The 13879-nt window shown below is 40.3% G+C and overlaps 1 protein-coding gene across 1 annotated transcript; it reads left to right on the forward strand.

Annotated features, from left to right (window-relative positions):
- The first annotated feature begins 9901 nt into the window (after positions 1-9901).
- LOC116267386 (axial regulator YABBY 5-like) lies at positions 9902-12930 on the forward strand. The gene is made up of 7 exons (XM_031649063.2): positions 9902-10666; positions 11161-11256; positions 11803-11932; positions 12044-12092; positions 12203-12278; positions 12380-12448; positions 12595-12930. The coding sequence occupies exons 1-7, from the start codon at positions 10592-10594 to the stop codon at positions 12640-12642; spliced, it is 543 nt and encodes a 180-aa protein (XP_031504923.1). The 5' UTR covers positions 9902-10591; the 3' UTR covers positions 12643-12930.
- Positions 12931-13879: the final 949 nt, after the last annotated feature.

Below are 13879 nucleotides of genomic sequence, written 5' to 3' on the forward strand. Positions count from 1 at the left end.
CTCTTCTTTCTCCCTTTTTCCCCTTCCGCCATATTGCCTCCGCTGCCCCCGTCATTGCCTTCGCCGCCTAGGTTCTGCCCTCATCCGGTTTCTTCCCTCCTTCCATCCCCATCCACCTTCCTCTATTTCCGCCCTTCTCTCTCTCTCTCTCTTTCTCGCGTGCGCCGCATCGCTTCTACCTCTCCCCCCTCTGTGTTCTTCCTCGCTCGCTCCCGCGGCACAGTGGACTCTCTCTCTCTCTCGTTCTCTTGGGTTGTTGATGTTCGGTGGGTGGTACCAGTGTGCTCATGTGCCGCCGGCGCCCTTTCCGGTGCTGGGGTTTCTCTAAGTTCCAGGACTGTGCGGCCAATAAGCTTGCGCTGGAGGAGCTCTCGTGAGACCTCAATTCTTGGGATCTTGCCTTTTTTCTTCAGAGACGGGGTGTTCAATTGGTTACTGAGGTTACGATCTCTGACCTCTGTCCCCTTGCCTTGGGTGGGTTCCTTGCTGATAGGATCAAGTGGTATATTTTTCTTGGCGGACGTCCAACGTTTTATCCGTCAGATTCGTTTGGAGACGCTGCATTCTTGTAGGTTTTCAGCAGATTTGGCATCTTCTTCTTTTGGTCACCTCCAGCCTAGGGTGTTGTGTGTCAAGCTTCAACCATGGCAGTCTGCTTTCATTTCCTCTGAAGATCGAATGTTCCTATCCAGAGCAAGGAGAAGGGACTGGTAGTGTGTTTCGTGTGCTATGTTGAATTTTCGGCGTAGTACTTGCTGCTTCAGATGTGGTAGGGAGATGCTATCTTGCTGTTAGTTACCTGCAGATATGTCTTGTCCATGAAGAAGGATCCTACCCGGCCTTCTCCTGGTCTTGACTCCTTCGCGTTCGCCTGTTCGTGTGGTGCTCGGCGTGCTTGTCTTCTGCCGCATGATGAGGATTTCTCTTCCGCGACTCCTCTTCCTGAGCTGTCTCCTTCTCCCCGCACGGTGTGCTGGCAGTCGAGTTCTCTTCGCTGCCGGATTGCCTTGAAGGCATCTCTCGCCTGTGCGCCTCATGCCGTGCACCACCTTGGATGTTGGAAGTTCCTTGGGCCGCGGTGCTGTACATTTTCTTCTGTCTCAGCCGCTTGGTTTGTGGGCAGGTGTTTCTTTAGGGCCCTCGCGTGCTATTTTCAATTTTTCCCTTTCGCTCCATCTTCCGCTTCATCTGTCCCCTGCACGAACCTCGCCTGTGCCTGCGAGTGCCGCGGTGTCAGAGCTCCGACTGCCTTTGCTTCCTTCACCCTCCTCGTCAGGGTCTGCGGTGGAGCTGGCTGTCTCTTCTGTTGCAGAGAAGACCGCGTTTCTGAAGCTGTTGGATGTTCTTCATCCTGACCCAGGGCCCCAAATTATTGAAAACGAATTGAAGGCACGTCTTCGGGCCGTGGCAGTTTGCACCAATGATACATGCCCAGGAATGTCAGGAGGACGAATACCCATTTTGCGCCAACCAGGCAGTCATTATTATTAACAATAGATGCACCCCAAAAAACGTAAAATACTCACTCACTCATTCGCAAAAGCAACAGAGATTTACGTGGTTCTGCGTTCCACTGCTAAAAGAACTCATACTACATTTTCATTATTATCACACATACATTGGGCTATACATAGCCGAAAACTGCTTTTTCAAATACTACTCTCAACCGGGCACAGAAATAAAACTGCTAAACTACAAGGAGAGTTCCAAAACATGTACACAAAAGAGAAGAAAAAGAAAGAATGGTGCTAAGGTAAGAGCCAAAGGGAGAATGATGACATGCTCCCCCTCAAGTTGGCACGCAGATGCTGATCTGCCGCAACTTGTCAACCATCCGTATGTGTTCTTCATGATGAAGAGGTTTTGTGAACACATCTCTCAACTGGTCTTGATTATTGACATGCAATGTAACAATTTCTTTTTTCTAATTTTTTTTATGAACAAAATGGCAATTCAACTCTATACATTTGGTCTTCTCATGAAAAACAAGGTTGGCATTGACCTATATAGCAGCCACATTGTCGCATTCAAGTTCCATAGGTTGGTTTACGACAACACTCATATTAGTTAAAAGGAACTTAATCTAAATCAACTCACAAGCACATGATGTCATGGCTCTATACTTTGCCTTTGGATTGGATCGAGCAACCACAGATTGTTTTTTACTCTTTTAGGAAGCAAATTTCCTCCCACAAATGTACAAAAACATGTAGTTGACATTCTATCATTGGGATTGCCGGCCCAATTAGCATAAGTGAACCTAATGATGTCAAGTTTTCCATTTCTTTTTATAAGGACACCTTTGCCTGGATTACCCTTCAAATATCGTAGAATCCTATAAACTGCTTTTATGTGCACTGTTCTAGGCTTATGCTTGAACTGATTGATAACACTGACTACATTGATATTAGGACGAGTGATAGGTAAGTAGATAAGGTTTCTTACTACACGCTAAAACTTGTCAACCTCTCCAATTAACTCTTCTTCATCATGTCTTAGTTTACTATTACCCTCAAGAGGAATGTCCACACTTTTGGTTCCCAACAACCCTGTGTCTTTTAGGAGATCCAAAATATAACATAAAAGCATACCCTTATATGAGAGTGTCACCTCAATATCTAGAAAATACCTCAACTTTCTCATATCCTTGATCGCAAACCCAACGTTAAGTGTATTTACCACTTGAATCAATTATCTGACATCACCTATCACTATGATATCAATGTAGACCAATAATAACATAATGCCCCTGCCAGTACAAGATCTGAACAAAGTGTAGTAAACTATTCTGCGTTTAAATCTCATTTCAATAAGGACACTGCTTAACTTTGAAAACCATGTTCGATGAAATTGGTTTAAGCCATGTATTGATTTTTGAAGTTTTCACACCTTTCGAGTGCCATGAGTGTAATATGGACAAAAATTCATGTAAACTTTCTCTTATAATTTCCCATGAAGGAATCAATTTTTTTACGTTAAGTTGTTATACACACCAATTTTTATTTGTAGCCACAAATATTAAGATCCGGAACTCGTTTTGGCAACCAGAGCAAAGGTCTCACTGAAGTCGTTTCCTTCTCTTTGTGTATGCCCTTTTGTAGCAATCCTTGCCTTGTACCATTTGACTCATCCATCACTGTTAAATTTGATTTTATATATCCAGCAGTGTCCAACTACAGTCTTTCTAGGGGATAGCAGCATCATGGTCCAAGTTTTATTTTTCTCTAATGTTGTCAACTCCTCATTTATAGTTGCTTGCCACTTAGAATCTTTGCACACTTCCTCAAATGATAACAGTTTATTGTGATCATATGCACTTACTTTGTAGCCTTTCCCAAGCCCACTAAAATCAAATCGATCTTCTATAGAGTGAACAATAGGCTCTAAATGCAAACAATAGAAATAATAATATCTTAACTTGGATGGCGGTCTAGACATTCGAGTGGATCCCCAAAGTTCCCCATCACTCCAGATCTGATGAGCTGGTTCTTCAATACTCAAATTTTTTGTCATAGATGTTGCTTCTATAGTCTCAGTATTCTTAGTATTAGTGCCCTCAACACACTGAGACTCTTTGTTTGAAGAAAAAATTGGCATTAGAATGATAATGTTCACATTTGTGTCCCTCTCATTACTTTCTTCCACATTCTCAAGAACATGCCTCTCAAAATAAGGTTCTATCTCATAGAATTTGACATCCTGAGATATAAAAAGACATTTGGTAATTGGATTGAAGCGTTTAAATCCTTTCTTTGAAGTAGAGTATCTTACAAATACATTTGATGGTTCGCGGTTCAAGTTTATTATGTGTGCTTTCTTGCATGTGAACAAAGCACTTGCAGCCAAACACCTTAACATGATTTATGGAGTTTTTTCTTTGTCGTAAAATTTTATAGGAACCTGGTTCCTCCACTAGAACCTGGCAAACAGTTAGTGAGATAACATGCTACAAACACAGCATCAACCCAAAAATTTTGTGGCACATTCATGTGGGACATAATAGAACGAGCTACATTGAGTAGATGTCTATTCTTGTGTGCTACAACTTCATTTTGTTGGAGAATCCCAACACAAGGATTTTCTTGCATAATACCATTTTCATAAAAAAAGGAGGTTTTCAACACATCATTTATATACTATCCACTATTATCAGATCTAACATGTTTAATTTTCAATCCAAACTGAGTAACTATTATATTCTAAAAATTTTGAAAAGTTTAGCTACCTCATGCTTATGCTTTAACAAATAAATCCAAGTGACACGCAATTTCTCATCAATAAAAGTAACATGGTATTTAAAACCAAACACATAACTCAATCGGGGCTGGGCCCCAGACATCAAAATGTACTAAATCAAACAATTCTCTACTTTTAGACTCATAATTTTTAAATGGCAAACGAGTAGCTTTGGCAAGTTCATACATGTTGAATGGCTTACCTTCACGATTAAAATTTTGAATTTCTTGTTGTAGTTAATATACTCTAGCAAAGTTGTATTGATTTCCTTTCACTTCCTTCACTGCATCCCGAATTTTTTTTGCGGTGTTTCGATACATAAGACCCCTGGAGATCTCAAGCACCATGGAATTTAATGGACATTTCATAACAGTGTCTTTTTTTAATTCTCATCTCTCAAATGCAGGATCTGATGGGTCAGACTGTTTGTCTTTTCTAGTAATATACACCAATTTTGACTGCCCACTTAAAAGTAACTTCACAGGTTTAGACGAGCTTAAATAATTACTGTAAAAGGGTTGGAAGTAATCTGCAGTATGTGATTCTAATGACAGTTGTGATTCTGATCTGAACCTTCTTATGTTGCTTCATGTGTATGCGTGCTGCCAGTCTCTAGCGTCGATACATTCTCTGATTCAACCATGGGTAATGCAGAAAACAGAACAACGTCCACTAGAGCCAACCTGGCTCTTATACGGGGTTCGGCATTGGAGCCTACATCCACGGTGAGAAGACCTCACACTGCATTTGCATTATTCACCACACATACATTGGGTCATACAAGACTGCATTTTCAATGACCAACTCTCAAGAGACATTCCTTCTCACCACCTCTCAATAGAAAGAATGGCAGAGAAGTACAAACTGCTCAACTTGAGGCAGAATTTCAAAAACACATACAAAAACGAGAATGGAATGGAGAATGGTGATAAGGTAAGAGCTAAAGAGAGGATCATATCAGTTGTCTAGGGTTTGTAAACCTTGCGTGATTTTCAAATAGCCTTGTATGTGTCGTCTTCGACCATTGGTGCTTATGCTCTGCACCAAGCTCTCTGCCTTTCATTGCTTCGTTAGTTCTATATCGAACTTCTATTTTTTTCTGGTGAACGCCTGTATAGAACTTCATATAGAATCAATGTGAGCTTCAAACAATCTTATATGTAGCAAGGGCAAAGCTAGAATTTTTTTGTTGCACTACAAAACAAACTACCATTGCTGACGTGGAAAAAACACAAGTAAAAATACCCCCAAAAAAACGTCAGTAATACTTATACTGACAATCAGGGAGTCCTGTCAATAGATATAGTGTCACTGACGGTTTTACTCTGCCATGACTATGAGTTAACTTTTACTGACGGATTAGCCATTAGTGTATTATCGACAGTTCTGCCCAGCCGTCACTATATGCTAACCTTTGCTAACAAAAGACCAATGATTAGCTTGTCCGACCTTTTATCTTAGCACAGTGGGGAAAGAAAAAGAACACGGAAAAAGGAAAGGGAGAAGGAGACGAACCTTGACGCATCTGAGAAAGTTGCGTCTGAGAAAGACGAATAGGAGTTGCATCTGCTGGTGCGTTCCTCACCGGTGGTCCATCACACCGGACGTCCGTCCGACTTAGATCAATAGTGGATGTTGTGGGGATTCGTCCCATCAACAATGACCAGTGGATGTCTGTGTGTCGGCCGCCGATGGTCAACCGTCGCCGGTGGACGTGGTTGTGTGGAAAAGGAGAAGGGGGAAAGGGAGATCGCAGCAGCAAAATAAGTTAAGGTTTTACTGACGGGAAGAGAAAAACCATTAGTAAAACACGAACCATACAATGACTGGACAAGGATATATGTTGATAATCAGACAAATAATGACAGCTTTGTTTGCAGTCAGTATAAATGGCATACTTATTCCACAACATATGTCCATAAAACTTTGGCGCATAGAAGGACTACCATTATTGACAGCCACTGCCCATGTCAGTCAACAATCATTGACTGATGTGCCCGAATGTTAGTGATAATCAAATCAGTATTGATGGTCAGTCAGTAATTATTGATGTCTCTCTAAACACGTGAGTAAATATGAAAGCTTTTCTGACAACTTTCTCCAATCATCGGTAAAAACGGTCTACCCCATGGTCTCGTAATTGAATTTGAATTTGCACTGACAGCCTACTTTTTATCTGTGAAGTGTTAGGAGGGTCAAATAGTATTTTCAAATTTGTAAAGAGGTCGAACTATATTTCTCAAATTTTTTTACTTTCAGGTCGAACTTGAATTAAGCCAATTGTCATACACTTTCTACAACATGTATATTATTTTTTATTATATAATTCATTATATTATTATTATTATGAAAGAGGCACTTTGTTGTTGTGTTCATCAAGAAATTTGGGTTGGAATATGATCATGTACAAACAGCTGGTTCCACTGGGTTGGGTAATGGACTTCAAAACCATAATAGACCTTGTTATATGGTCTGAAGCTGGTTATATGCACTGCCCCGTGCACACAAAAATTATGCACTGAGAATGTAATGATCACATTACACCTTGTTAGTAAAAAGAGGAACCCTCCTAAGAATAGTGAAAGAGTTAAAAATACAAAAAAAAAAGACATTTCTTTTAGGAAAATCGCTAAAATACTCTAACTTCTCTATTCTTTTATATTGGTTCATATCTCACCCTAGTGCATGCAAGTCCCTCTCTGTGTACTCCTATATGCCTGTTTCCTCACTTGCCATGCTCTTATTATACTCTTAAATACTCTTGTAAGGAACAGATATCCACCTTTCGCCTTGTATTTTCAGCCTCACAAGTCTCCATCTGTGCACCACATGCTTATGACAATATATATATATATATATATATACACACACCTGTTCCACCACGTACGGCAACAAATGCAATCACATTAGCTAAAAGCGACCACACAGAAAACCAAATTATTTGTCAACCGATACATGCATTTTGATGTATGAACGCATGACCTACACACGAGCATCTAACCATACATGTCAGCCTCACTTTTGTGCAAATCAACACTCCTACAATAAACGCCTGCATTTACATATTTCCAACCTCACATACCTAAGACTTTTATACACACCTGCGCAAAAGAGACCATTCAATATATATATATATATATATATATATATATATATATATATATATATATATATATATATATATATATATATATATATATATATATATATATATATATATATATATATATATATATATATATATATATATATATATATATATATATATATATATATATATATATCTATATATATATATATATATATCTGTGTGTGTGTGTGTGTGTTATTAAATTCTTAAGAGATCGGTGCACCTTGTACAACTACTATTTCTGACAAATCAAATGACCCTCTTATCTCTTTTCCCTTTTCATGAATGCTTATTGTTGAGCATTCAGTAACGGGAGAAGTACTTCTAACTTTTGAGAATACGTAAACGATTTCATTTCTCTCCCTCTCATACAGAGGCACACACACGGTAAATTTGAGAATTGTATGAATTGATTATGAACTGATTATGAACCATCTGATCAACAGTAATCAAATGTCATGTGTAAAAAAAAAAAATGCTTTGTCAATTAGGCAGATGAGATGCATGTATGCTTTGACTTTAAGAAAGTGACTTAATTTTCATATTGCAGTTTATGAACTATCCCAACCCAATTTTTGTAACAGTACATAATGAATCTACATACTTCTCACATTTACTTAGTTAACGTACACATACATGCACACATCATTTACTCACTTTTATATTTATATATATATATATATATATATATATATATATGAGCAAATGATGACTTTGGCTATTCAAGATCACACAACTATCTTAACCAAAGGTTCATTTATAGCAAATGGATGCTTAAGAGAAAAACAATGAGAAAAAGGTGTGAACTAATGTTACATATAAAAATACCCATCACATTTTCCTTCTTATTTTTTTCTAAACTATCTATCAAATCAGGAGCACAAACAAAATTTTTTCATGAAGAGTACCTAATTAAAGTTTTTAAATTTTGACAAGGGTTGAAATATCATTTTTTAAAATTTTTATATAGGACAATTGAAATTTTCTAAAACTTATATGTAATTTTTTTTAAAGAGCCGTCTCGGCCTCTATGTCAAATTGAAAAGTCCTGATTACATTGAGTGATTTGAAAAATTAGAGTAACCATTACACACACACACATATATATATATATATATATGAATTCATACATGACAGGCGCACAAACATGTTAAAAAGTAATTGGTCCTCAGTTTCTTTTTTTTGTTCGGGACATGACCCGATATTCTTGGTCCACATACTAGTAGACATTCCTCCTTCCCCGGTGTGTGGGCGCAGGCGCGCGGGCATTAAGCTCTTGCGGCTTGGACTTGCGGCAAGGGGCTGGAACGGCTGTTGCCTGTCCAGAAAACGAGTCGAAACCTGCATGTGTTTGGCGGATTGGGCTCGTTTGACAAGGTGATGATTGCCTGGAATCTCGAGATGGACATGGCCAAGGAAAATGATCAGTTTCTGTTCAGCGAAGAAAGGCAGAGACAAGGAAAGGAATGGACCCCCGTGAGGCTTGGGCCCGTGCCTCCGCCTGCCCTTGCCCTCCAAGATTCGGCCCCTGCACCCCAAACTTTCTTGTCCTTCTCTTCGAAACACTAAACATTACCCCGCTTTGAGAACCCGTCCCCATGAATAGCCCAGCTACTGTTTTAGGGTTTAGGGCTGTGCCAGTCATTCAATGGAAAGGCTGGGGCTTTCTTCGGGATTCTGTTTTTCAATGTAGGTGTGCACCGACGCGGCTAAGTAGTGTCATTTCATGGTAGTCCCCATGTTTTTAATATTTTGCTTCAGATGCTTTTTTTTTTCTTTTTTTGCAAGCTTTTCAAATTCTTGGATAACCAAGAAATGTCCATACTTGAGGCTGTTGTATTGTTTACAGAAAAGCAAAAACAGTTTCTTTTCACTAAGAACGATCATCTTAGAAGTAATGTTCACTACAGTTTGCAATTCAAAAAAATAGTGTTTGCAGGAATTAAACTAATGAGAATACAAGTTGATAACCAGATTTTCACTGATCCACCATCCATCCAACCCCACTTGATGATCTTGGACTTGTATATAACAAAGATAGAGGGGAATTTTTTAGATTGATTAGAGAAAATGCCGGAAAATCTTATTTGACTAAAAACTTGACTGCATAATCCATGCGCCCATGTCGGCAAAACTTAAATATGTTCACAATAAAAACATGAATTTGATTTGTCGTGCAACTAGAACCATATAAGAATTTAATCATCATCAGTCCAATTTTTCTGGCCAAGAGTTTCGTGTAGTACTTTTTGTTACTAAGCCGTAAAAGTAAAGTAGAAAGACCGATGAAACTAGAAAATGCCTAATAATGTGGTCGTTTAACCGGAAAAGCTTCCTGTTAAAATGATTTTTTTCTCACTTTTAATAGTTTCACCACAAAGAAACGCTTGTGCTTTACCTCATCTCTGTCTTTATGTGTTGATAGATACGATCTAAGCTGTGGAGAGAGAAGAGAGAGAGAGTGCAACTGCAGATAAATAATAAAGATGTCGCCCCCCTCGTCCGCCAAAAGAGAGAGAGAGAGAGAATTGCTACAGTGCTATGCACTCATTCATTCATCCATAATGGCTCCCATCCGCTTTTTCCTTTGGAATAACGCCAAAACAGCCATTACCCATTACTCATGTGGAATATGGAAGCCCTTCCCTTCCCCTCTTCCTCCTCCTCATCCTCCTTTTCTTCTTCTTCCTCCTCCTGAACCAAACCCCACATCTCCTTTCCCCAAAGCAGCTCTGGTCCCAGTTGCCTGTCATACCTCTCCCCTGCCTCCCACCATTCTCTCTCTCCTCTCTCTCTATAGTACAGCTGAACCAGAACAAAAAATCAGGATCCCTCGCCCGGTCAGAGCGATCTATGTATCGGGTTTCCCGCTCAGCTTTTCCTCATCAGCACCAGCGCCGGAGAGCCCCTTCCTCTATTTATCAACCTCCCCTCTTTTTCCTCCTCGGCTTTACTTTTATTGACCCTTAGGTCGATCCCTCCCCACATCCTCTCTCCTTCCTCCTCTCCCCCTCTCCCCCCGTGAATGCCCTTCAAAAGAATTTCACTCAATTGCTTTCTGGCAGCCCCCCATCTTGCTCCTTTCTGCACAGACACTGCCGCCCTTCTTGCTACTGCATCCTCTCCTTTCTAGGAAGGCACTGCCCTTCTGGCTCTTCTGCTCTCTTCCCTTGCCCGCCCGCCTGATCGCCTGCTTGCACTTCACTGCATCCTCAAGCAGCGAGCATGTCCAACTGCATCGACATGGCCTCTGAGCAAGTGTGCTACGTCCACTGCAACTTCTGCAACACCATTCTTGCGGTATAGATTCTTCCCCCACCCGCTTTGCGCTCTTCCCGAAGAAAGAGAACGATCAACAACTAAGTTTCTTTTCTTTCTATTTATTATACCGCAGATCCCAAAAAAAAAAAGGATTGTCGCCATAAAATCTCCCCCATGAACTTCGATTCCTGCTGCTTTTCTTTCTTTTCTTTTATTTTTTAATGTGTCTATGCCTCCTGTCAGGTCTCTTTCCATGCTCTTCTTACGATTCAGACCTTTGTTTTCTCGTCTTTTTTTACTGGCAAAGACAAGTCACTGTATGCACGAACAGGCTAGCTAACTGTGAATATGTGAGAGAGGGACTTGCTCTTGTCCACCACCATTTTGCAGATTCCTTTGTAAGAATTGGTAAAGATCACGATGGTAGTGTTAAGAAAGAAAGTGCTTTCGAGCCAGGAGCTGATGCTCTCCTTCAAATTTCAAAATTTTGTCCCTCTCATGTCTTCTTGCTTTCCTCTCTAAATTCCTTGCAGGTAAGCGTTCCATGCAGCAGCCTGTTCAACATCGTCACTGTGAGATGCGGACATTGCACCAATCTGCTGCCCGTCAACATGGCGGCCATGCTTCAGGTAATCTCGTTTCCGTTCAACATGGGCTGATTATTCCTTCTCAACAGAGAGATTCAGAGAGGGAGAGAGAGATCTTTTCGAAACTATCACATCTTCAGATTTCCATCCTCGCCGCCGTCTTCTTCAGAGAAAGGAAACCTTATTTTTCTGTTTATAGTCCGCATGTTCCTCTCTCTGTCCAATCGGCTTGTTCTCGAAAGGGCAAGGAAAGAAAGAGGGTTGAAGGTAAAAAGGAAGAAAAAAAAAAACAGCCAACTCTGATTCTCTTTTCTTGATTTGATTGATAGACGTCTCCATGTCCATTCTTCAATTAAAGAAAACAAAAATCCTTGAAAGGAATATATACGGCGGAAACATGAGACCAACTCCTTATTGCTCTCTATTTCGACTGTCCCTTCCAACCTGAGGTTTTCTAAAACTTGAGACACATTTCCAGTCACTTCACACCTGAACGTGAACAACATGGCGGTGGAGTCGTTTCCATCCATCACTTTGGCGTTTTTCTTGCATTGTGTCTCATAAATGTTGCACTAAAAAACGTTGCAGCCGCAAAACTTTGCTCCCCACGATTACATGCACATGCTAGATTGTTCATCATCTTCCAGATGCAACAAGCTCTCTCCAATGGCCATGGTTTCTCCTAAGCCCCACGAGGACACTGTTGCTGTCAACAGGCGTGAGTGCCACTTTCCTGCTGCTTGTTTTGCTTCAATAATATCTCTGCTGCCCCTTTTTGCTTTTTCTGGAATTATTCGTTTTTCAGATTACTTGCTTCCCTCTCTTGCAGCACCCGAAAAGAGGCAACGGGTTCCTTCTGCATACAATCAGTTTATAAAGTAAATTGAATTCGATGCTCTAATAGTTTTCTTTTCCTTAATTTACTCATTCAGGAATACAAAGCTCACACGATAAACATTTGTGCTGTGCATTTTCTGTTGTTGAACAGAGAGGAGATCCAAAGGATTAAAGCAAGCAATCCAGACATAAGCCACAGAGAGGCGTTCAGTACTGCAGCTAAAAACGTGACTGCTCCAATCTTTCCTTCAACCTTTTGTTTTTTTTCTTCCTCTCCCGCTTTGCAGCCTGAAGCTAACCTTCTTCTCTTTCATTTCCAAACCTCTAGTGGGCTCATTTTCCTCATATCCATTTTGGGCTGATGCTGGAGAGCAACAGAAAGGACAAGTTTGATGAGGTAAGGAATCTAAATGTCTTCTGATATCTTATCCTTAGATGCATTTCTCTTTCCATCTTCACTTAAAAGAAGCTCTGGACTTGGTATCAATCAAGTGTGGTGTTCATATTGCATTGGCAAGTTGCTAAGCAGTGTTTTGTGTGCAGGGCGGGAACAAGCTCCTCATGACAAAGGCAGCAGTGTGCAATAAATGACTGTTAGATATGGATGGACATAAATGACTACAGCTTCCGAAGTCTTAATGTTGCCATCCGGCCCTTTTGCCGGCGAACGGACTCTGTCTAAAGCCGCAACTCCGGTTAAGGGAATTAGATGAAAAATCCAGTGAATCTTGTTAGAGTACTTTTCTCCTACCTTGTGAAAGAACTAAATCATCTTATTTTGTTGTATTACAAGTACCAATATATATACTACGTCTGGCTATCATGCTTTGTCATCTTTATTCCTTCAAGATGAATGAAACCAGAAGAGTGACACTTTAAGGTGGTGGGGAGCACGCTGCTGTATTCATGTGTATATGCGTGATGTACTGCTTTCATTCTGTTCTATCCATGAAGTTTGAATCAGAAAATTTGGTCATGCACACAAACAGCGGAAAGGGTTTTTCGTTTGTAAAAGATCTTCTCGGAGTTTGTGGATTATCTTGTCAAGCTAGATGTAGAGCAAGCGCAAGTTTCAAACACTTCAACCGGATGTTCCTTCTCTCGATAAAACCGAGTACGTTACCAAGTTTCACGAGGAATTCTTCTTTTAGTTGTTCTATCTGAGTTTGTCTATAAGGCAATAGCCGCCATTATTAACGCGGTTTCTGCTGTTTGCTCGAATGCAATCTGTGGTTGTGGTTAATATCTTCTTAACACCTTTGTGGCCTCTTGTTTCACGGGATATTAGAGTGGGGAAACGATATTATGATGGAAATGGTGCATGGGTTGGGAGACTTGCATGCCTTTAAGTTCTTTGCTTTGGCCAAATCGGTAGCTGTTGCCTTTCACTTTATACAAAATTATTGACTCTCGTCTGTTTCTCCTCTTTTCGTGCAAAGTTTGTCACGGCAATCTCACCTTTTTGTATCTCTTGATCATCAAGCAAAAAAATCTAGCTTTAACGTCTAACAGACCCGTTCTTAAAACAACGGAAATTTGAAAACCAGGCTCCAAACATGATCTTATATAGAAAACGTAAAAGTTGCTTCTTCTTCTTCTTCTTCTTCCGGAGATGGGCGTGGCAGACTCTCTACTACATAATTAATGTGTTTGACAAATTCACAAACGAAATATTTTCTTCATCTCCTTCAACTTGAAACGCTTTCAAGTGGCAAACCCCAAGCTGAATTAATGGAGCTGCTGTTCGTCGAAGTTGCTTCATCCTTATTCAACTGCTTAATGTGCGTTTCCTTTTGCTGCTTATAACTGGTTACCGAAGTTCCGGCCG

This window comes from Nymphaea colorata, chromosome 14 (assembly GCF_008831285.2).
Source record: "Nymphaea colorata isolate Beijing-Zhang1983 chromosome 14, ASM883128v2, whole genome shotgun sequence".
In the NCBI taxonomy this organism is placed as follows: Eukaryota; Viridiplantae; Streptophyta; class Magnoliopsida; order Nymphaeales; family Nymphaeaceae; genus Nymphaea; species Nymphaea colorata.